The 24,742-nt window shown below is 45.5% G+C and overlaps 1 protein-coding gene across 1 annotated transcript; it reads left to right on the forward strand.

Moving 5' to 3' along the window:
* Window positions 1-1,284: 1,284 nt before the first annotated feature.
* On the forward strand, window positions 1,285-11,601 carry LOC113037016 (vomeronasal type-2 receptor 1-like). The gene is made up of 9 exons (XM_026193712.1): window positions 1,285-1,382; window positions 1,758-2,052; window positions 2,162-2,451; window positions 2,571-2,869; window positions 10,496-10,701; window positions 10,847-11,068; window positions 11,154-11,277; window positions 11,369-11,442; window positions 11,550-11,601. The coding sequence occupies exons 1-9, from the start codon at window positions 1,324-1,326 to the stop codon at window positions 11,580-11,582; spliced, it is 1,602 nt and encodes a 533-aa protein (XP_026049497.1). The 5' UTR covers window positions 1,285-1,323; the 3' UTR covers window positions 11,583-11,601.
* The last annotated feature ends 13,141 nt before the right edge of the window (window positions 11,602-24,742 follow it).

Below are 24,742 nucleotides of genomic sequence, written 5' to 3' on the forward strand. Positions count from 1 at the left end.
GAAAAAAAAATGCAACATTAACTAAAGTGAAATCCGTTTATTATGAGCTAACTAAGATTAAAACAGCTATCAAAGATGGAGTGGAATGTCGTGAGAACAGAGAAGCACCTGAGCTACTATTTTAGTGAGGTTAAGAAACACATAAAAATCCCAAATATGCAACATTTCCTCCCAATGCTTTGAATGCAGACTAATGAATGACTTTTGTGCTCAAAATTTTAACTTGTTTAGGGGCGATCGTGGCTCAAGAGTTGGGAGTTCGCCTTGTAAACGGAAGGTTGCCAGTTCGAGCACCGGCTTGGACAGTCTTGCTTGTTGTGTCCTTGGGCAAGACACTTCACCTGTTTCCTACTGGTGGTGGTCAGAGGGCCCGGTGGCGCCAGTGTCCGGCAGCTTCGCCTCTGTCAGTGCGCCCCAGGGTGGCTACAATGTAGCTTGCCATCACCAGTGTGTGAATTGGTGGATGACTGGAAGTGTCAAGCGCTTTGGGGTCCTTAGGGACTAGTAAAGCGCTATACAAATAAAGGCCATTTACCCTTTTTTAATTCCTTTGTATTACTACAGATAGTAGTTACAGAGTAAAGACAATGTTAGTAGTAGTAATGGTTATGTAGTACAGTCATATAATAAATCCCGACAATTCCAGAATTTTCTTGCAATTTACACTTTCCAAAAAATAGATTTAAATTATTAATACTATGATATTTTTCTGTCTTAGGTATACCAGCATAAGATTGTGTGTGATAATATATGTTTTTCTCCCCCCAAAATTGGTGCAAAAACAAAAATATACACTCTTTCTACTCTATGAAACATTACTTAAGGATTAAAAATCTGTTGATGTTCCAATCTAAATTAAATAAAGCTGTATTGTATCTTTTGCTGTTGCCAATTATTGTGAGGGAAATCTTGGGCCCAATCAAAACCATACTGTGAAGACTTAGAAATTCAACACCATGTAAGGGTTAATCCATGACCACATATTCTCAAGAAGGTGAGAAGATGACAAAACCCCTTTGTTTGAAGACCTATATAAACCAATGGAAACAATGCGTGCCCATATACAGACAATTTTAGATGGAAATGGAGATTGCAGCTCTTGTAATTGGTTTGGTATTGGCTGTGTGTTTGTTTCACCTCAACTCAGCTGTTGCCTTTGCAGTGTGTCTAGATGGTATGAGACAAATGACTAGGCATATAGGAGCTCAAGATGGTACGACGGCATCCTCTCTGAACTGCAAGCTGCAGGGAAGCACTCGTCTACCAGCATTTTCAAAGGATGGGGACTTTGTTATTGGTGGTGATTTTTCCCTTCACGTCTACATGAACACAGTTTACAGTGACTACACCAGCATGCCTGAGCCTGTAAAATGCAAAGGAAGGTTAGTAAGTAAGAAGTTCAGTAATGGGAAGAAGAAGAAGTAAAAACATGTTGGACTGTATGAGGAGAGAAATGTTTTCATGTGTGTTATGATCTACGGAACTACATTGATTCAGTATAGTGTTAAAAAATGTAAACAATGGTCTTTTATTCTTTATAAAAAAAAATGTTGTATTTTAAAAAACAAATTATACAATATGTTAAATAACAGTTTTATAAAGGAAACACAGGAAAGGAATTATATTTAAAAGGAAATGAAAAGACTTTAATTTGTTTAAATTATCCTGTTGTTGAATTTTTCTTTATTTTATTTTTTAACATTTAACTTAAACTAAATCTACAGTGTATATTATAACAGTGACACAACTATTTGCAGTATTATCACCAGTGAACTGCAATCATCGCGTACAATGGTTTTTGCCATAGAAGAGATTAACAACAGCACAGAGCTGCTGCCCGGAATCAGGCTCGGGTATCAGATCTATGACTCATGTGCATCAGTGCCTGTAGCAGTGCATATGGCATTTCAGTTTCTAAATAGCTTCGACCCTGTGTTTTCCACGGATAACAATTGCTCACATTCTGGTATGGTGATGGCTGTTGTTGGTGGCTCGGGGTCTACGACATCCATCAGTTTGTCCCAAGTCATCAGTTCTTTTAACATTCCCCAGGTAAATGCCAATTTCCAATTTCTGTCAATTTTCGTATTTAAAATATGCTATGTGATATTTGTGTTTGCGGTATTTTCTGAGCTACACTGTTTTATTTCTTTTGGTTTAGGTGAGCCACTTTTCGACATGTGCATGCTTGTCTGACAAGCAGCAGTACCCAAGTTTTTTCAGAACAGTCCCCAGTGATCAGATTCAAGCTGAAGCACTAGCCAAGCTAGTGAAACACTTTGGCTGGACTTGGATAGGTGCTGTTCGGTCAGATTCGGATTATGGAAATAATGGCATGGCTTCATTTCTAAAAGCAGCACATAAAGAGGGGATCTGTGTGGAATACTCTGTATCTTTCTATCGGACAGACCCACAGAGCAGAATTCAGAGAGTGGCAGATGTTATCCGCAGGTTTCCTCATCAGAGATAATTATTGTGCATTGACTTGTTTAATTATTTGTAAAATAAATGTTTGATCATGTGAAGACATTTAAAAAACATTTTTCTAATGCATTACATTGTCTCTCCAGGTCTAAAGCTGTAGTTGTTGTGGCATTTGCATCTTTTGGAGACATGAAGATCCTGTTGAAGGAGCTCACATCACATGAGCCTTCCCCACCCCGCCAGTGGATAGGCAGTGAATCATGGGTAACCAACCCAGAATTAACGAGGTTCAGTTTCTGTGCTGGGGCCATTGGATTTGGGATTCCGAAGTCTATAATCCCAGGCCTCAGAGACTTCCTGCTGAAGCTGTCCCCCTCACAAGTGGCTTCTTCTCAAATACTTACTGAGTTCTGGGAGGATGCATTTAACTGCACACTGACCAAAAGTAAGACATTTTTCTTGGTTTAAATTATCTGATCAACTGCTGATGTCGGATGTAGCTTCATTGGTTGACCTATTTTAATTGAAAAGTTATTAATCATGACCAAGTGTGAGGAGAAAATACAGGTGTAACTTGAAAAATTTGAATATCATGAAAAAGTTCATCTATTTCAGTAATTCAACTTAAAAGGTGAACGTAATATAAGATTAGACTTACTGCATGCAAAGTGAAAAATTTCACACCTTTATTTGTTTTAAGTTTGATTATTATGACTTACACCTTATGAAAACCCAAAATTCAAAAGCTCAGAAAATTAGGATATGGTGAAAAGGTTCAATATTGTAGGCTCAAAGTGTTAATGTCTAATCAGCTAATTAATTCAAAACAGCTGCAAATGGTTCCTGAGCCTTTATCTCTCAGTCTGGTTCAGTAGGAATCCCATTTATGGGGAAGACTGCTGACCTACAGTTGTGCAGAAAATCATCATCCACACCCTTCATAAGGAGGGGAAAGCCTCAAAAAGTCATTACAAAAGAACTTGAATGTTCCCAAAGAGCTGTATCAAAACACATTAATAGAAAGTTATGTGTAAGGGAAAAGCATGGAAGAAAATGGTGCACAAACAACAGGGATGACCACAGCCTGGAGAGGATAGTTAGGAAAAAGGCCATTCAAAAGTGTTAGTTAGTTAGTAAGAGTTAGTGCATCAAGAGCCTGGACATGGGCTTCAAATGTCGTATTCCTCTTGTCAAGCTGCTCCTGAACAACAGATGTCAGAAGCGTCTTACCTGGGCTAAAGAAAAAAAAGAACTGGTCTATTGCTCAGTGGTCCCAAGACCTCTTTTCTGACGAGAGTACATTTTGCATCTGAGGTTGTGCTGAGGCTTTTATCTTTACACTGTTCCTGCAGCAGGGCCTCAAGGCTGGTCCAAAACTCTTCTCGCTCTCCTCCTTGCAAGACACTTTAAATCCTTAAAGTGTGGCCAAGCACAGTAGCTATCTTGGGCCACAGATGGTTGAGGGTAGCTACACGTTGTGAAGGTGGTTTTAAATTTCACCATGTAGTTTGAGTCATCATCGAAGACCTCCATGGTGTGATGCAGGTGGCAGAAAACAGATAAACCCCTGAACATTAGACATATGTCTCACCTCCAAGAAGCTCAGTCACACACCTGTAGTAGACAGTTCAAGAAAGTAAATATTAATCTACACAATAACTGTCAAATATCCGGTCTTTAAGTGATGACGTGATGAATCCTGCTTCCAGGCCCAAACTACCCTGCTTTTGTGTTTTTAACATTTTAATGCTTTGTATCTAGTTCTATTTATTCTCAAAAAGCCCCTAAAAACAGTCAGTGATCACTGTCGCCCTCTCTCGGTTTTTATTAACGCTAAAGCTCAGTTTTTAAAACTTTACAATGCAACTACAGCCCAGCCCATGCAGCAGTATATTAATGACTAACCTCGGATTGTGGATGAATTATCTCAGTTGTTCTCTTGACTTAAGTTTGGTCCGTTTACAGCATCCTGCCATGCGACTGCATTTGTCTCTAACCATTGAGAATCCTCACGGCAACCTTTATCGAGTGGAAAGAAGTTAGCGTTCATCCTCCACCTTCACTGTTTATATTATGCTAACATAGCTGTGTCGCTAGCGATCACTTAGCTCATTATTATATATCAGTTATATATCAGCTAGCCAAACTAAAGTAACCCTACAAATGCCACTGCAGTTTACTTTTCTGTCTTCATTTATGTCAGAAGTGATAGCAGAGCTGTACATCTTAATTTGTTTCAGAAATCTCTCAGTCAGGACAGGCTATATTATATTTAGATGGAAGCTAGCGAGCTAACTCCTTGCTAACTTCTAACTCCATTAAGTTTAATAAATTCCGTTTTCATGGATGCCTGGATGTTTAACTTAATTGCTACACCTGGTAGAGCAGCCACACTGATCTTTTTATTACAGATGAAAGAATTTAGACACTTTTTAGCTCTCGGTGATGCTGCAGTGATCATTTGGCTTATGGACATGCAGCGGAGTTTGGGCCCAGACAAGGCTAATAACGTCAGACTTAAAGAACGGATAGAGCTTTTTGAAGAAACAGTAACAAAAAGTTAAAAAATAGTTTGATTTACTTGCATGGCTCAAGGACAGTCGCCAGCTTTTGGAGTTAAAACGACTAGCTTGTGCTTTTGTTTGGCTGTAACCAAAGTCTTGTTTGCTCCTGGTGTAGTTCCTCCATATTAGCAGGGCTGTCCTTAAGGTGTCTAATTTTTCTTTCTTTTCAGTGTCATAAAGCTGTTGAATTTTACTTGAAATAGTCTTTTGGCAGAGCAGTCTGAAGTTGGATCACCTGACGCTAAGTGTAGTACATTTTCTAACCCCCTATCTTTTACCACTGATAGTGGTTTACAGTCCAGAGCAATCAATTTTGCGAGAGAATTTGTAAGTTTGTCCAATGTTGTCTTACTAATTTTGGTCCTTAAGTTAGTCATTTCATCAAGTATGGGCTGCCATCACCTTTTGTTGGTACTCAGACTGCTAGCAACATGTTTTGCATTTAGATGGTAACATGAAGTGCTTCGGTGTTATGTGTTGAGACAACACCAGTCTCTGCGATTCTTTTGGTCCTGGTAGTGATCACGTTTCCATGTTTTACACAATCCTTTTATTACCCATTATTCTTACAGATGCATCTGGAGATCAGCACACTGCATCCTATGCAGTCCTATTCTGAAGGGTGATCTAAAGAGTAACACAGCAGTTACAGTTATAACCTCTGGTCTCCTTCCCCCTACAGTAAACACGCCCACAATAGAAAAAAAAGTGGTACAGTTGCCAGAGGTGTTGACGCCCTGACCCCCATCTCCTTTTAAGGTAGTGTCCATTTGCCCTTTGTCTGCCCCTCACCCTCAGTAGCTTTTGCTTCCTGCCCTGGGGGTGGGTGTTGATTGTCCTCCTGCCCTGCACCTCAATTCTTTGTTCCCATTCCAGGCCTATTTCCTATTTTGTATACCCATTAACCGCCATAATGTAATATTACAAGAAATCCGAAACTATATTCCCTTTAACTCTGATGTATATTAAGGAATCTATTCAAACTCCTTTTTCACAGTTTGCACAAAACCACACTGTCATCAAGCCTTCAGTTGGGTAGTCTTTTGAAATTAAATTTGCCTTTCATCCATCCATTGCTAGGATCATTCCTAGCAATGCACTTTCTTCTGATTCTTTGTAGCTCTGATGTGTGCATCAGTGTAATCGATATACCAGGAAATTGTGCATTGACAAAAGTTAGCTTTTGCCTGGAATGCAAACTGCAATTAAATGTGTAATTTTTTTAGTACGTTGTTGTTTTTTTCAAATTAATTAATCGCAATTAACACGTTAATCAGAATCAGAATCAGAATACTTTATTCATCCCGAGGGAAATTAGGGTTACAGCAGGCAGCACGCTAATGGCGCATGCGCTCTTACAAAGGAACCTTCTGACCAACTTTACACAAACATCACATTTGGCAGACATGTCAGAAAGGTAGGCTGATAGGAAAAAACAACGAAAATACACTACATGAGGTAAGAGGAGGAGAAAAAAAACCTCCACTCAGACTGAGCTCCTAGTGGGAGAACAGTTTGATAACAGAAAAAACACCTCAGCACAAAAGCACATGACTATCAATACACCATAGAAACACAAGACAAGCAACAGGGGCGGGTAAAGGGTAAGAGAGAGCCAGTGTAGACAGCGCATCCGGTCCTGCAGCATCTGTGCTGGTCCAGTTGACTGCTATCTTCCCCGGTAGGGCACAAGCATCGAAGGCGTTGGAAAGGGAGGGGGAATGAGTGAGTGCTTATCAGTGTAAGTGTGTGTGTGTGCGTGTCCATAGTTTAGCTGAGACAGTGTCCTTCGGCCTATCAGGCTAAGTAAACAGTCCTCCAGCCAATCCAGGTGTCCTTGCATGGGATGGGAAGAATAGCCGTAACACAGTCGTTATCAGGGAGTGATTGTTTGGCTCCAGCCTTGGGCCTGCAGCTGGTGCCGTGATGGGGATCCGCAATGTTTATGTTGGTTTTGTTAATTTCCATGCAAGCAGCCCAGGAGAATTTTTCAGGCTGCTCTTTAACACTCCGACACTGGCCTCTCGATCTCCCGTTGGAGAGTCACGAGCCTCCCCATGATGGTATCAAACTTCTGTTCCATGGTGTTATCGTTCTTTTGATTCTGAGACCTCACAACTGCAGTGATCCGTTCCGCGATGTTTTCCAACTGTCGCTCAAGGGTCTCATTTTGAGCAGGCCTCTCTCTGATGTTTCCCCTCATACGCTCAATGGTGTTGTTTTGAGCCTTCACAGCAGCTGCAAGCGTCTCCAAGGTGTTGACCATATTACGTTCGTTGTGAGAGGTTGCGCCTCGTTCCATTTCGATTCCAGCGGGCAGCCTTGGGGGGGTTTGAACAGCCGGTTCCGCTCTCTTATTTCTCCGATAAACCAGGGCTAAGCCAACTCCGATCAGCATGAACCCTGTTATCATGGTTCCGAATAGATAGATATCTTCAGCGTCCTCGATCGACAGTCCCGCCAGGCACATGATCCTCCAGTTCTGCCACCCGTCCATCGTGTATCCGGCAGGGAAATTCGCTCCAGGGCACATAGGCTCTCCCGAGCCCAGATTTCTCGTTGAGAAAAGGGTGTCAATAGCATTCAGAGACCAGCTGATCAAATCCATAATTCTCTTTTAGGTTTTAGAGAACGACAGTGGGAGGCTATTCCAGGGAAAGTAATGCACACAAGACAAGACAAGGACATAGAGGCAAATTCCGACTCCTAGTTTTTAAATAACCAATTCAAAGTACTTACAGAACAATCAGGTGTTCTGCATTAAATAAGATAACGTGCAAATTATTTTTGCTACTCCTAAAAATTTTTTCTGCCCACTCTAACATAAAGGAGAACATCACAAGCCTGATATCTGCAGGCCTGAAAGCAGGAGGTGTATCACCCCTCGTGTCTTCGACCAGCGTTTACATTGCAAGCTGCCTTTGGTGGCATTTTGGCAGCAACTGCAACATTTAGCAGTTGCCTCATTGTTCTGACACACAAAACAAAATGTTTGACTGCACGACACACTTACTACACACTCCTAACATGCTAATGTCTTGCATCTCAAAACTTGCTGCCTCTCGCTTTCTCGCTGCCGTTTTCCCCCTCTTCCTAAACAACCAAAGCCATTTTGCCATATCATCTTCTGAGTGGTCGACATGGCACATTTTTCCACCAACAGGAAAGAGGTGTTTTTTTTTCTTTTCTTTTTTCTTTTTTTGATCGCAAGAAGAGTCTGCTTCCAAGCGCTTTCCTTAGAAAACACCGGTTTTTTTTCTGCAGTAAACATAACAACAATATTCAGGAAAAAAAAAAAACATTGTGTGTATTTGTTATCGTAACTCTGGTTTTACGTGGCCTATCAACACAATTTAAAAACTGGTACATACTTTGAAGTTCACACTTTTAAAACAAAAATTGGAGGCTCAGGGTTGACATAGCAGCTTGTTGCTGTGTCATCTTACATTGGTCATGTGTAGTTTGATTCATCACCAGATACCTCCATGATGATATAGAGCTTTTTGAATAAAGTAGTCATGAGGCGTTCTCGTGTAGTCATGATACGTTACCAGTGGGAGACCAAATACTGTTCCAATTCAACGTACGCATCAAGCCAAGATTGTGATTGCGGATGTGTTCTCGCTCCGCCTTTTTTATTGAGCATGCATTGGTGGTGACTTGTGTGTACTTGGTATAGCTAAATATCCCAGAATGCATTTCACTGAAAACCCAAACGCAGCAATGGCAGAGCGTGGCTAAAAACATTTAAATATTACTCTTTCTGGGTCACAAAACAAACTTTTAATTTATTTTCAAGAGAGAATGTAGCTGTGTAAGCTTCGAATATCTGCTCGACTTATCAAGATATCAAATATTTCCAAACGTGCTTCGACGTTTTCAGAGATGCCTGTTACCCACCAGCTCCATAGCAGACCGGGAGGTCGAGGATCACTAGAGTTGGCAAGAACAATGGACTCCTGGCACATCGTTTTGACCCCCCCCGCGGTGTTTCGCTACTCAGGTTAAATATGATATATAAATCTCTTAGATAACTTCGAAATGTTAATGTTTGGTTTATTTCAGTGTTTTATTTGTTCCTGAGTAAATCGGTTTAGCTGAGATTAGTGTTAAGCTTCATAACATATTAACCCTCTGGGGTCCAGGGTGTAATTGGCCGTTTTTGTCTACTTTTGATTTTACATCTATATCTTACCTTTAAAAACTGTTTGTCTTGCCTTGTTTGCTTTCATTATTTTCAGCACAACCTCAAATATCTGAAAATGGAGTTAATTTTTCATTTTGGCATACTATATTAGCACAATTGATCTAAACTCAGAAAAAAATTTCAACCGCCTACTGGTGTTGGCCCTCTGGCCAACACCAGTAGGCGGTTGGGTAAAGTGGCTATGGCGCGATGGCGCAATATGGCAGCCTCGCTTCTGTCAGTCTGCCCCAGGGCAGCTGTGGCTACAACCGTAGCTTGCCTCCACCACTGTGTGAATGCGAGAGTGAATGAATAGTGGCATTGTAAAGCGCTTTGGGTGCCTTGAAAAGCGCTATATAAATCCAATCCATTATTATTATTATTATTATTATTATTATAGGAGAACACCACAGGCCTAAACCCTGCAGTTCTGACAACAGTAGTTCTACCAGTCCTGTTTTCCATGTGGGGATAGCGTTTACACTGGAATCTGCCTTTGGTGGCTTTTTCTGGAGCAAATGTGACATTGACTAGTATAACTAACACACAAAACAGTGACTACACTACACACTAAATATAGCCTCCAAACACACTCAACGTCACTAATGTCTCACATATGAAAACACGCTCTCTCTTTGCTCGCCCGCTTTCTGTCACCAGTGTCACTCCTAAAACTTCCCCCTCTTCATACACAACAAAATACCACATGTTGCCATATCATCTTTTGATTGGTTGATATGGCACAATTTAACACCAATAGGAAATGGGTGTTGTTTCTTTTTTCACTTGCAAGCGGGGAGTGATTGCAGGCGCTGTCTGTAGAAAACAGTTTTTACTGTTTCTTCCCACTGTAAACACCACTGTTTTGTTTAGAAAAAACAATAGTGTGTATTTGTTATCACAACTCTGGTTTTACGTAGCCATTTAAAAACTGGTATATAGTTTGAAGTCCGCACTTTAGACCCACATTGAAATGGAGACTCTGGGTCGCTGCATCTTGTTGCTGTGTCGTCTTAAATTGGTCATGTGATTTTGACGCACCGGCGCGTTCATCGACCCCAGAGGGTTAATCACAGTTAAATTAAGAGGGGACGGCAGTAAAAACTCCGGACCCGTGATATCATCAAGTGTGGTGTTCCAACTGTACAAATCGCGAGTCCGTGCTTGCATTCTCGTGTTCTTGGCAAGTCCGGACTTGCAGAGAACATGAGTACGGACTCGTGTACTTGAGAATTGAGAAAGGGCCATGATAAACTACTTTATTCTTCCTCAACCAATCAGAAGCACTCGTGTGATTGTTTGCCCTTTTTGTAATTTTTAGATGCCACTGCAAAGAAGAAAGTATGTGATGGAAATGAAGACATACAGAATCTGCAAAACCAGTCCACTGACAAATCACAGCTAAGAGTTACTAACATGGTGTACAAGGCCGTATATGCAGTAGCACATGCCATCCATAATGCAGTGTGCCAGGAAATAAATGGCACTGCAAAGTGTGACAAGTTAACCAAGTTAGAGTCCAAACAGGTCAGAAGAAATAAATATGTTGATGCCAGTGTCTTTCATCAACTGCAATATGAGTTGATATGTAATATTAATATTTGTTATTGAAATATTGCATAATTATTTTTTTTCCTTTCCCCTCCCATTATACCTAATTTCGTCTTTTCAGATTTTAATTGAGCTGAAGAAAGTAAATTTTTCCCGAAATGGCTATGAAGTGTCATTTGATGCTAATGGGGATCCTGTGGCTATTTATGAACTGGCTAACTGGCAGAAAAGTGAAAACGGTGCGACTGAGATAGTGGCTGTAGGGCTGTACGATGCATCACGGCCCGTGGGCCAGGAATTCCAGATCGACAAAAACATTACCTGGATGGAGGGTAGCATGAAAGTAAGCAGTCAAACTTTAGTAAACAATGATTACAGCTGCATATTAAATATTTACATGTATTCTCCAACATTTATGTCTTTGACAGGTGCCAGTGTCAGTGTGCACGGACAGTTGTCCTCCAGGAACTCGTAAAGTGTTGCAGAAAGGAAAACCCATCTGCTGCTATGACTGTACAGCATGTCCTGAGGGGGAGATCAGTAATAGCACAGGTAAAGAGAAATGATTGCCATGCATTTAAAATGTTTCATTGTGTATATATGAAAATCAAGAAAATTTTGTATTTATGTGTTTTTTATCCAGATTCGACTGATTGTTTACCTTGTCAAAAAGAATTCTGGCCTAACGCAAAGAGAGACACTTGCATCCCTAAGCCTGTAGAGTATCTTTCCTTTCAAGACCTCCTAGGAATTATCCTGGCTACATTCTCAGTTCTTGGTGCCTGTCTGACCATCGTAATTGCAGCTGTATTCTTTTGTCACAGGAAAACTCCAATTGTCAGGGCCAACAACTCTGAGCTGAGCTTCCTGCTGCTCATCTCACTGACTCTGTGTTTCTTATGTTCATTAACTTTCATTGGAGCACCATCTGAGTGGTCCTGCATGCTGCGTCACACTGCATTTGGGATCACCTTTGTACTCTGTATCTCCTGTGTACTTGGGAAAACTATAGTGGTCTTAATGGCTTTTAAAGTGACAATTCCAGGTAGTAATGTGATGAAATGGTTTGGTCCTCCACAGCAAAGAATGACTGTTGTGTCTTTCACCTTTCTTCAAGTTTTAATATGTACTGTTTGGATAGTAGTGAGCCCTCCCTTTCCAATAAAAAATCTAACCACGTACAAGGAGAAAATCATATTGGAATGTGCATTAGGCTCTGCTGCTGGCTTCTGGGCTGTGCTTGGATACTTAGGCATACTTGCTGCCTTTTGCTTTGTTTTAGCAGTCTTAGCCCGCAAATTACCTGATAATTTCAATGAAGGCAAGTTTATCACCTTCAGTATGTTGATATTCTGTACTGTCTGGATCACATTTATCCCAGCATATGTCAGCTCCCCTGGGAAATTTACTGTAGTTGTGGAGATTTTTGCAATTCTGGCCTCCAGCTTTGGTCTAATAATGTGTATATTTGCTCCCAAGTGTTTTATCATATTGTTCAAGCCTGAGAAGAACACCAAAAAATATTTAATGAACAAAAATCAATCATAGTATATCAGAGCTTCTAGTACTTGCAATTATTGCAACATTAAGCTGGAATTGTACAAATTCAATGCAAAAAGAAAAGTTTTCAAATTTTTTTTAATTTCAAAAATCTCTTTATTTACAACTTTTTTCTGTTATTAATTAATGTTATTGTTATTTATTCATATTATTAAAATTTGGGCTATAATGGTTGTAATGATGTATATCAACTTGAAATGCTCCCAAAAATGGCACTACAGCATGTAAAAATATAATATAAGCTCTGGCAGACTTGGTTCTATGGTATGTCTTAAAGGGTTAAAAGCGTCAACATTAGCTCTTCTCTGACAGCATAGTGGGAGTTTCTAAAATTGACGGAGTCTTCATTAATCCCATGGAAACGTACACCTATCTGAAACAACCCTGATGTGTTACAAAACAATAATATGATAAACTTTCCAGAGTTGTAAAGGAATCACATGCTTAGAACATATATTAGAAGGAACAGAATTTATTCCATTTGACAGACTAGTTACACAATATGGGATCAACAAGAAAAGATTTTTAGAATATCAACAAATTAAGTCCATAGTAAAAAAGAAATTTAAACCCGGTCAGGTTGAACTACAAACACCATCAAGTGTGGCATAATTTCTTACTCTTAAAACCCCAAAATTACTCTCCAAACTGTACAGAATGCTTTCTAAAACAGATGAATCAATATCACTTCCTATTGCAAAATGGGAAGCGGATTTATTAGTTAACTTAGACCAAAACTTCTTGTCTCAGATATGCATACAAAGCTTTCATTTAATTAGAAATCCCAGTCTTCAATTAATTCAATACAAAATACTACTACTTTCTGGGGGTGCTACGTCACCAGGCTGCCCTGGCTGGGCCTTGGGTCCTGGTTGGTGTGTCGCCAGGGTTTTGGGTGGGTGGGTGTATGGGGGCTCAGCCCTGGCGCAGGGTGCCGCCAGTGCATCGAGCCACCTGAGGGGCTCTTCAACTGGTGGGGGAGGCTGTCACATCTTGCAGGAGGTCTCCTCTCTCCAGGAACTCACTCTGCTGGTGGGGGAGATATAGGAGAGGTGGAGGAAGAACTCAGCTTAGTGTCTATTGTCTTGTGTAGTCTGGAAGATGAGTGGATGACGGGGTGGGTGCAGTTTTCTCTGTGGTGGGGTTGGGTGGTCTTTTCCGGGCTCTGTGGGGCCAGGCGGCGCTGCTGAGGGGGCACTTGCCCCTCCCTTCCTTCCCTCCCCATCTCCAGCTGCTTCCTTCTTCCCGCTCCACAACAATCACCCACACATGCAGGGCCTTGGGGTAAAGGTGTGTCACAAGGGTGCAGGGGAGGCACCGCCCCTCTCCCCTTCTGGCTACCTGTGCCTCAATTTTATCCCACAACTTAGACATTCACATTACTCACACTCTCATAACACATACAGTGGGGCAAAAAAGTATTTAGTCAGCCACCGATTGTGCAAGTTCCCCCACCTAAAATGATGACAGAGGTCAGTAATTTGCACCAGAGGTACACTTCAACTGTGAGAGACAGAATGTGAAAAAAAAATCCATGAATTCACATGGTAGGATTTGTAAAGAATTTATTCGTAAATCAGGGTGGAAAATAAGTATTTGGTCAATAACAAAAATACAACTCAATACTTTGTAACATAACCTTTGTTAGCAATAACAAAGGTCAAACGTTTACTATAAGTCTTTACCAGGTTTGCACACACAGTAGCTGGTATTTTGGCCCATTCCTCCATGCAGATCTTCTTGAGAGCAGTGATGTTTTGGGGCTGTCGCCGAGCAACACAGACTTTCAATTCCCGCCACAGATTTTCTATGGGGTTGAGGTCTGGAGACTGGCTAGGCCACTCCAGGACTTTCAAATGCTTCTTACGGAGCCACTCCTTTGTTGCCCGGGCGGTGTGTTTTGGATCATTGTCATGTTGGAAGACCCAGCCTCGTTTCATCTTCAAAGTTCTCACTGATGGAAGGAGGTTTTGGCTCAAAATCTCACGATACATGGCCCCATTCATTCTGTCCTTAACACGGATCAGTCGTCCTGTCCCCTTGGCAGAAAAACAGCCCCATAGCATGATGTTTCCACCCCCATGCTTCACAGTAGGTAATAATAATAATAAATTTTATTCATGAGCGCCTTTCAAGTCACCCAAGGACACTTTACAATAGAATAAAACACTTAGTAAAACAATGGGAGAATAAGAACAATAAAATACAAGCACAAGATAAAATGAACAAACAGTGGACTCACAGTGAATATGCAGATTTGAACAGATGAGTTTTGAGTTGGGATTTAAACTGGGGGAGAGAACCAGTATTTCTTATTTCAGGGGACAGAGAGCTCCACAGCCTGGGAGCAGAACAGCTGAAAGCTCTGCTTCCCATGGTGGTGAGGCAGAAGGAAGGTACAGTAAGCTGGATAGAAGAAGAAGAACGAAGTGAACGGGCAGAACAAGTGGTGGTTAACAGGTCAGAAAGGTAAGAAGGAGCGAGGTTATGAATGGCCTTGAAGATGAGCAGAAGAAGTTTGAAAATTATCCGGAATTTCACAGGGAGCCAGTGAAGTTCCTGAAGAACAGGGGTGATGTGCTGGTAGGAGGGGGTTCTGGTGATAATGCGAGCAGCAGAGTTCTGAACCAGTTGAAGCTTATGGAGGGATTTTTGGGGGAGACCATGCAGAAGAGAATTGCAGTAGTCAATACGGGAGGTAACAAGACTGTGTACAAGAATGGACGTAGACTGGGTGGAAAGAGAAGGAAGCAATCTGTTAATGTTACGTAGATGGAAGTAGGCAGCAAGGTATGGTGTATGGTGTTCTTGGGATGCAACTCAGTATTCTTCTTCCTCCAAACACAACGAGTTGAGTTTATACCAAAAAGTTCTACTTTGGTTTCATCTGACCACATGACATTCTCCCAATCCTCTGCTGTATCATCCATGTGCTCTCTGGCAAACTTCAGACGGGCCTGGACATGCACTGGCTTCAGCAGCGGAACACGTCTGGCACTGCGGGATTTGATTCCCTGCCGTTGTAGTGTGTTACTGATGGTGACCTTTGTTACTTTGGTCCCAGCTCTCTGCAGGTCATTCATCAGGTCCCGTGTGGTTCTGGGATCTTTGCTCACCGTTCTCATGATCATTTTGACCCCACGGGATGAGATCTTGCGTGGAGCCCCAGATCGAGGGAGATTATCAGTGGTCTTGTATGTCTTCCATTTTCTGATGATTGCTCCCACAGTTGATTTTTTCACACCAAGCTGCTTGCCTATTGTAGATTCACTCTTCCCAGTCTGGTGCAGGTCTACAATACTTTTCCTGGTGTCCTTCGAAAGCTCTTTGGTCTTGGCCATGGCGGAGTTTGGAGTCTGACTGTTTGAGGCTGTGGACAGGTGTCTTTTATACAGATGATGAGTTCAAACAGGTGCCATTCATACAGGTAACGAGTGGGGGACAGAAAAGCTTCTTACAGAAGACGTTACAGGTCTGTGAGAGCCAGAGATTTTCCTTGTTTGAGGTGACCAAATACTTATTTTCCACCCTAATTTACGAATAAATTCTCTACAAATCCTACCATGTGGATTCATGGATTTTTTTTCATATTCTGTCTCTCACAGTTGAAGTGTACCTCTGGTGCAAATTACTGACCTCTGTCATCATTTTAAGTGGGGGAACTTGCACAATCGGTGGCTGACTAAATACTTTTTTGCCCCACTGTACATATAGGACCTTGGTGGGCACGCTACATGGCATCCAGAACACCATCAGGGTGTATAGCCTGACCCCTGGCGCCGTTGCCCACCTCTCAATTTTACATACACGTATACATTGAGGGCTATCAGAAGGGGCTATGCGTTTATCTGCTGCTCACTGGCAGGTAGCTCCATGCACTCCTGTGTTTTAAATGCACCTTAGAAAACACATTCATCAACACTACATATGAGCAGGCGGAGGGAGGTTTGGAGTCTCTGTTGCCTGTTGGGACGGGGGGGCTGGGAGGAGGAGTTGGCCGTCCGATTGGGCTCTGGAATGTTGGGCCTCCCTGCTGCTGCGGAGTCGGGGCGGTCTGCTTCTCCCCACCCCAGGGAAAAGGGTAACACCACCTGGGTCTGGGTGCACTTTCCCCCTCCAGGGGCAAGGGTACCTAAACCTGGAATATAGAGTACGCTTGGGGAGTGTGATTGTGTGTACAGTGTCTATTTAGGTCTGCCTCCAAATTGGGTGAGTGCTGAGTAATTGCATATGAGAGCATGAGGGTGGGAATGGATGTTTGTCTCTGTGTGCGCCTCTATGTCTGTGTCTATATGTCAGGTCGGGTATCAGACGCCACCTCTCTAGGGACATCTCAGGCCCTCCAAGGTATGGAGGCCTATCTCCCCCCACCACTCCCCCTGCCAGTGGCAGACGCACTCAGACATCGGTGCATTGGTGGTTCTTTGTGTCCAGGGATGGGCATCCAGGTATGCACCGGCTCACTCCTGGTGGCTGCCTGACGTGGCCTGGAGCCTGGGGCTCTGTCAGCGGAGCTCACGGGCACATCACTGCAACCCCCCTGGGCTTCTGCTCCGCGGCTGCTGAGTGACCCCTCATCTGGGGCTCTCCTCAGCTCTTTCCGGGAGAGTGGCACGGTTGCCCCTCCATTGGTCTTCCTTGGTCTCTTGATCTCTGAGGGCCTCTGGATGTCTGGAGCCTGGATCTCCTTCATACCTGCTCCATGCCCTGGAGGACGGGGCTATGGCTCCCCACACCCTCTAGCAGATCATTACATGAAGGAACCTTTTAAATACAAGTGTGCTCATGCTCACAGGTGTACACACAGGTGCTCACACACACAAACTACACCCTTTTTGGCTCCTACCTCAAAGCACACTGTGCGCTGCCAATCCTACATGCTGCACAATAATATTCAATATTTAGTATTTACTGTTATATTCACATAGATCATTGCAATGATGTTGTTTATTATATTGCTCTTTTTGTTTGCTTGTTTTCTGTTTTTTCTTTCTCAACAGGTGATCCAGGTGATTGATATATGTATTTTCTGTCTGTTTGTTTTGTTGGTTTTTGTTTTTTGCCCTTTATCACTGTTCCTCTTCCCCGCTGTTTTTCTTTTCCTGAAAAGGCTGACAATCGCGGTGTTTTTAGCTCCTGCCGTTATCTTAATGGCCATTACACAGTACAAAACACAGCTCAAAACCGCCACGTATATGTGCACAAAACTGCAATGTAATGCTTTTAACGCTTACAAAACAATGAAGGATTACCTCTTAAATATCTTAACAGTGTACACATTGGAAATATATCAACTTTTAAACACTTTTACCTGAAAACAGGGGGAAAAGAATCACGAGAGTGATTATGACTTGCGTCTCTCATGCAGTAGTTTATTGCAGTGAGGAGAACGCGCGAAAGCCCCCTAGTGGAGAATAGAGACACTACTAATCGATCCCAGAAAAGGCTTTGTTAGATTTGTATTGTTGATTGTCATTTATGCTTAGAAATATTTACTTATATATGCTTAGAGTTTTGTAATTAGTTGTAGATTGGTAGAGGTTTTGATCCTTGATAGTCTGCAAACTTTGTGTGTATTAGACAGCACTTTGGGAGCATGAGAGGTCATACCGTGTCTTATTGTTTTATGGTAGGATTAACGTAGCTACGTCTGTTCTAGTCTAAGTGCTCTTTGTTTAGATGAACTGCAGGACTTCCTCACCGTGTTATCTAGGATGAACCATCTAGGGTGAGGGGGAGGCTACCCTCTTCCTGACCAAGGATGTTTGACCCTTTGATCAGCAACACACACACACACACATACACACACACAGGCAAGGTACTCTTTGTTTGTATGTAGACGTCGTATGTTAATGAACCTATGCATATTCATGTAACCTCAATAAAAGGACAGTGTTACGGGAGGACGGACAAGAGCTACTGGGGTCAAGCGAAGGAACGGTGCCTGTCCGGTTCTCTCCCGTGCACGAGTACCATGAAGAAGTTTGCCTACTTGTGTCTTGCTTGCAGTGTAATTATATTGTCTTAACGTTCCAGCGAATAGGTTTATGCTACAAACCTATCATTAATTGGTCCTTCGAGCCGGAGCCCTGGAATCACATTCACCGAGGGGAGGAGAGGCACGCTGAAAGACTGACGTCAGCCAGGAAGTTCCTGTGGATTCGCGGTCTGTCTTTTCTCCTCGATGAATGACGGTCGGCGGGATTCGGGCTGATATTACACTCTAAGCAATGCCAAGTAAGTTTAAAGAGGCCGACTCTATAACCGTGTCGTTGTGCAGTCTCCGCCACTGTGTGAGGCGTTGAGAAGTGTCATGGTCCTGGGCCATGTGGGCCCAGTATTCTTAGTTTTCATGCATTTTTGTATTTTGTTCCTTATTTAGGCCATGTTTTCTGAGTTGCCCTGTTGTGTTGTTCCCTAAGTGTTTTCCCTTCATGGCTCTTCCCCCCCTGTGTGCCCTCTATGTATTGATGAGCCCTCGTCTCCCCTTGTGGTTGTTTCATGTTTCCCCAGCCCGTTATGTCGGTGTTTTCCCCGTGCTCTCCCTCCTCCTGTCGGAACCTCTGCCTCTACATGTCATGTTCAGTTCACCCCGCCCTGTCTCGTTATGGTTATCTGTGTCACCTGTGTTCCCACTTTCCTCGTTAACCCTCTGTGTATTTCTGTCTGCGTCTTCCTCTGTTCGGCGTCGTGTTCTCCCTCATGTTGTGTGGATCTCCCTGTGTCTCTCCGCGTATGTTAGTTTACTTTTCCCAGTTTAGTTTTGTATTTCCTATGTTCTGCCATTCCAGCATTAAAGCTGTGATTTTGAGTTCATCCCCGTGTCTGTGAGTTTTGCTATTGGGTCCTTCTCCTGCCTGCCACACAACGTATCATGACAGAAGAACGCGACCACAACATGGACCCAGCAGTTCACAACCCCTCCGCGGACCGACAGTACGACGCGACCATGCCGGACCCAGCGACACAAAGACTGGAGATTGTCCGGACAGTGGAGTCGCTATGCGACAAGTGGCTGCACTGTTCCAGTGAGGAGGAACGGGAGGAGTTCGCCCGCCAGGTAGGGGTGTGCGTGTCTGTGTTCCCCTGGTTATGGGAGACGCTGCACCCCCTCGTCAGCGACCTTCTCGTCTCCGCTCTCCGACTCCGTCCGCAGCAGCAGCGGCCCGGTGGGCGTGCACCTTCACCAGAGCCGTGCCATCGCGCCGTTGCCCCGCCGCCTCATGAGCCAGTGGCGGTCAGAGTCGGAACGGTGAGGCTCACCACGGACACACCATTGGCTCACACTTCATCAGCTTCCGCATCTTCGCCACCGCCTGCCTGCACGGAGATGCCCGAGGCTGTTGACTTCGGTGAGGAGGAGCGGCAGCAGGTGTTGCGGGCTTATCGGGAGGACGAGCTCCGGTGGAAGCCCTGGCTCATCTCGGAGCAGGACCTCTCACCTGCTGCACAGCCTACCAGCTCGCCGTCTCCAATCCACTTAGACTTTACTTCGCCTGCCTCATTTCTGGCAAGGATGTGGGCGGACGACCGGGAGATCGCCGCTACATCACCCCCTGCATTTGTGCCATCAGCGCCCATCGCGCCAGCTACCAGAAGGGGGCGGCGCCGGCGCCGCCGTGGCACCGCATTAACTCCGGAAATCATGGAGCCCGGTCTCTGTGAGCAGCAGCAAGCAGCTTGCACCCACGTAGAGGAGGAGCTCCGGAGAAAGCCGTGGCCTACCCCCGATTGTCAGCACATCTTTCGGGGAACACGCCTGGCTCTCGGGGGCCCTCGGAGCCGCCAGGGTCTGCAGCCCTTCACAGCTCAGTTAGCTCCCTCGCAGCCACCCTCAGTTCAGTTAGCTCCCTCGCAGCCACCCTCAGTTCAGTCAGCTCCCTCGCAGCCACCCTCAGTTCAGTCAGCTCCCTCGCAGCCACCCTCAGTTCAGTCAGCTCCCTCGCTGCCACCCTCAGTTCAGTCAGCTACCCTCCTGGAAGCCCCCGCTGCCTGGTATTCTCAGCATCGACATCTTTTCCCGTCAAGGTTTATCGCTAAATCATTCGATCCTCCCTTAAGAGAGAGACTGCGTCCTCGCTGCCTTCACCCCAGTACACCAGTGTCACCTGGGTCTCCAGTAGCTCAGCTCCCAGTGTCACCTACCCCACAGCCACTTTTAGCTCAGTTTCCAGAGCCACCTGTTTCAGTTCAGGCCCCAGTAGCTCCAGTGCCGCCTGTAGCGCAGGCCCCAGTAGCTCCAGTGCCGCCTGTAGCGCAGGCCCCAGTAGCTCCAGTGCCGCCTGTAGCGCCGGCCCCAGTAGCTCCAGTGCCGCCTGTAGCGCAGGCCCCAGTAGCTCCAGTGCCGCCTGTAGCGCAGGCCCCAGTAGCTCCAGTGCCGCCTGTAGCGCAGGCCCCGATAGCAGTACGGTCCGCTGGTCAGCCTAACATTCAGCCAGGGGTCTCTAATCTCTCTGGCTCTGCATCAGCTCCTGCTGGGAGCTCGGATGAGCTCATCCAAGACTCCGCGGCTCCCACGCCGCCTTCTACCTCGTCAGCTGGAGGGTCCGAGGGGCCCGTTCAGCCTCCTGTCTCCGCTGGAGGGTCCGAGGGGCCCGTTCAGCCTCCTGTCTCCGCTGGAGGGTCCGAGGGGCCCGTTCAGCCTCCTGTCTCCGCTGGAGGGTCCGAGGGGCCCGTTCAGCAACCTTCCTCGTCAGCTGGGGGTTCGGGAGAACCGCACCAGCCTCATGCCACGTCAGCTGGAGGGTCCGAGGGGCCCGTTCAGCCTCCTGTCTCCGCTGGAGGGTCCGAGGGGCCCGTTCAGCCTCCTGTCTCCGCTGGAGGGTCCGAGGGGCCCGTTCAGCAACCTTCCTCGTCAGCTGGGGGTTCGGGAGAACCGCACCAGCCTCATGCCACGTCAGCTGGAGGGTCCGAGGAGCCCGTCCAGCACCATGCCACACCAGCTGGAGGGCCCGAGGAGCCCATCCAGCCACCTTCTGCTACGCCTGGTCCAGCCTCAGAGCCTTCGTCCTCGCCTGGTCCAGCCTCAGAGCCTTCGTCCTCGCCTGGTCCAGCCTCAGAGCCTTCAGCCTCGCCGGGTCCAGCCTCAGAATCTTCGTCCTCGTCTGGTCCAGCCTCAGAGCCTTCAGCCTCGCCGGGTCCAGCCTCAGAATCTTCGTCCTCGTCTGGCCCAGCCTCAGAGTCTTCGTCCTCGTCTGGCCCAGCCTCAGAGTCTTCGTCCTCGTCTGGCCCAGCCTCAGAGTCTTCGTCCTCGTCTGGCCCAGCCTCAGCGTCTTCAGCCTGTGCTTCGTCTGGCCCAGCCTCAGCGTCTTCAGCCTGTGCTTCGTCTGGCCCAGCCTCAGCGTCTTCAGCCTGTGCTTCGTCTGGCCCAGCCTCAGCGTCTTCAGCCTGTGCTTCGTCTGGCCCAGCCTCAGCGTCTTCAGCCTGTGCTTCGTCTGGCCCAGCCTCAGCGTCTTCAGCCTGTGCTTCGTCTGGTCCGGCCTCAGCGTCTTCAGCCTGTGCTTCGTCTGGTCCGGCCTCAGCGTCTTCAGCCTGTGCTTCGTCTGGTCCGGCCTCAGCGTCTTCAGCCTGTGCTTCGTCTGGTCCTGTGCCCGCCGGGCCATGGCCGGCACGCCTGACACTGGAGAGCCGCCGCTGCCTTCCGCGCGGCCGGCCTCCTGAACTGCTCCGTCGTCTCCTCCGCCGCCGCCACTGCCTTCCGCGCGGCCGGCCCCCTGAACTGCTCCGTCGTCTCCTCCGCCGCCGCGGCTGGCCTCCGGACCAGCTCTGCCACCCGCCTGGTCGGCCCCCCGACCGTGTGACCCGTGGACTCTGGTGCCTGTGGGCTCTGGGTCGGCCCCCTGAACTTTGTTTTGACTATGGTCATGTGCTCCCGTGTTTTCTGTTGTTTATTTTGTTTCCCGTTCTGGTCCCTCCGTCCTGGTCCCCCGCCTCCCGCCCTGGGTGGGTTGTTTTCTGTTTTTGTTTTGGTTTCTCGGGTTTGGGCTGTCGGGAGCCAGCCCTTTAGGGGGGGGTGGTGTCATGGTCCTGGGCCATGTGGGCCCAGTATTCTTAGTTTTCATGCATTTTTGTATTTTGTTCCTTATTTAGGCCATGTTTTCTGAGTTGCCCTGTTGTGTTGTTCCCTAAGTGTTTTCCCTTCATGGCTCTTCCCCCCCTGTGTGCCCTCTATGTATTGATGAGCCCTCGTCTCCCCTTGTGGTTGTTTCATGTTTCCCCAGCCCGTTATGTCGGTGTTTTCCCCGTGCTCTCCCTCCTCCTGTCGGAACCTCTGCCTCTACATGTCATGTTCAGTTCACCCCGCCCTGTCTCGTTATGGTTATCTGTGTCACCTGTGTTCCCACTTTCCTCGTTAACCCTCTGTGTATTTCTGTCTGCGTCTTCCTCTGTTCGGCGTCGTGTTCTCCCTCATGTTGTGTGGATCTCCCTGTGTCTCTCCGCGTATGTTAGTTTACTTTTCCCAGTTTAGTTTTGTATTTCCTATGTTCTGCCATTCCAGCATTAAAGCTGTGATTTTGAGTTCATCCCCGTGTCTGTGAGTTTTGCTATTGGGTCCTTCTCCTGCCTGCCACACAACGTATCATGACAAGAAGAGCCCGACTCTATAACCGTGTGGTTGTGCAGTCTCCGCCACTGTGTGAGGCGTTGAGAAGAGCCCGACTCTATAACCGTGTGGTTGTGCAGTCTCCGCCACTGTGTGAGGCGTTGAGAAGTTCGCTACTTTGTGGAGCGATACCCGGGTTCCTTGCTACTTTGTGGAGCAAGAGGTTCTTCGCTACTTTGTGTGGCGAGAGGTGAGTTCTCCGCCACTTTGTGGGGCGTTGAGAGGTTCCGCGAGGTCCAGACTGTGCTGGACGATAGGCCTATTTTGTGTTGTTTTTGTTGTCGTCGTTGTTGTTGTTGTGTGGGTGTGTGCGGAGCAGAACACGTGGTCTGTGACACTGACTGTTGTTGTTATCATGGGTTTCTACGCAACCAAGAGTGAGTTGGAGGGAGACAGACGTTTGTGCTGGACTTTGCTCCTGGCAGCACAAAGTATTTATGTAAAAAAGAGAGAGAGCGACGGCTCCACAGCTGCGCGGGTTCACGCGAGCGCGGTCACGCGGACCTGAGCCGTGCGGTTAATCGCAGGCTTATAAATGGAAGAGATTCAAATGTTAGAAGTTTTCAGAAAACACACCAGCCTTGGAGAGCTGTGGAGAAGGCCAGCCCACATCAGCAGCACTTAAGATATGCTCTGGTGAATGGCTTTCCCCCCACCCCTTGCTGACACAATGTTTATTCTTTAGCTTGCCCTGATCGACAGCAGCCTGTGTGCCAGACCATAGATTTAATTGAGGTGGATAGTTGTTAAAAGTAATCTACATTAAGCTTGTGGTTGCTTAAATTCAGTACAATGACATGTGAGGAGAAGTGATATAGGTAAATATTTAAACTCATGAAGTGCATAGAGGCACTTGACCTGTGTGAAAGACTGTCGTCTTGTTATGAACCATTGTTGAGATATGGAGCACACCTGTGAAAATAACTAATATGCTGAACCCTGTATGAAACATCTAAAAGTACATGATGGAGGAGCTGTGTTGAATATGAAAGTGTAAGACTTTGCCGCTGTGGGCAGAGCAACTACTGTGTGATGTTGCGTTGCAGTTTTTTTTCTGAGCTGATGAGCAAGCTACACGTTATCAGATCAAGAGCTGTCTGGGAACTACTCAAAGAGGGGGAAACAGGGAGTGTGCAGCGTTTCCGTGAGCAGTTTTCCTGCATCTTGACTTGTGTGTAGAGTGTTCATAACATCAGCATCATGTTTTTGATTATTTGTTTGTTGGGTTGAAAAATAGTTAAATAAACTGGTGATCATATTTACGGATCACCATGGCACATATCATCAGCCATGTGATTTATTTTTGCAGATGACAAAGTGAGTGTGAATGTGTCTGACGTCACAGTGTTTTTGTGCGCTGTGTAAAAGTAATTGCCTTTGATCGTGAGTGAGAGCGGTGATTCTGCAGATCACCAGCTATTGTAAAGAAGAAGAAAAAAAAAGGGTGAAAAAGAGAATGAACTTGTATTGTAGATGAAAAAGAAAAATCATAGGAAAAAGGTTTTGTGTTGATCAGCCAAAAACATCTACAATTTCATTTTCTGCTTTTAAGAAAAGACTGTTCACAAAAACACAGAGAGAGAGAGAGATGTGTGTTGATTAAGCAGTGATGATAATAATGAAATGTGTTAGTTTGTCACTTTCAGGTGAAAAGCAGACCTGAATCAATTTTCCACATGCAGCGGTTGGAAGAAAGTTATAGTTTAACATCATTGGAAACATGCAGGCCAAGTTTCTGGCTGACTTATTTACAGTGCCATGTGTTTCTCAACCTCACAAGCGAGCTCACTCCTCCCTGAAGATAAGGAATGCAGCTCCATGATAAAGAGACAGCAGCAAGTCCTGAGCACAAAA

The sequence above is a fragment of the Astatotilapia calliptera genome, chromosome 14 (assembly GCF_900246225.1).
Source record: "Astatotilapia calliptera chromosome 14, fAstCal1.2, whole genome shotgun sequence".
Classification (NCBI taxonomy): Eukaryota; Metazoa; Chordata; class Actinopteri; order Cichliformes; family Cichlidae; genus Astatotilapia; species Astatotilapia calliptera.

Excerpts from the sequence above, each read along its gene's own strand:
- LOC113037016 (XM_026193712.1), top strand. The coding sequence starts at position 1,324 with ATGAACACAGTTTACAGTGACTACACCAGCATGCCTGAGCCTGTAAAA. Across the intron at positions 1,383-1,757 it reads CCTGTAAAATGCAAAGGAAG|TATTATCACCAGTGAACTGC; the intron begins GTTAGTAAGTAA and ends AACTATTTGCAG. Across the intron at positions 11,278-11,368 it reads GGAGATCAGTAATAGCACAG|ATTCGACTGATTGTTTACCT; the intron begins GTAAAGAGAAAT and ends TTTTTTATCCAG.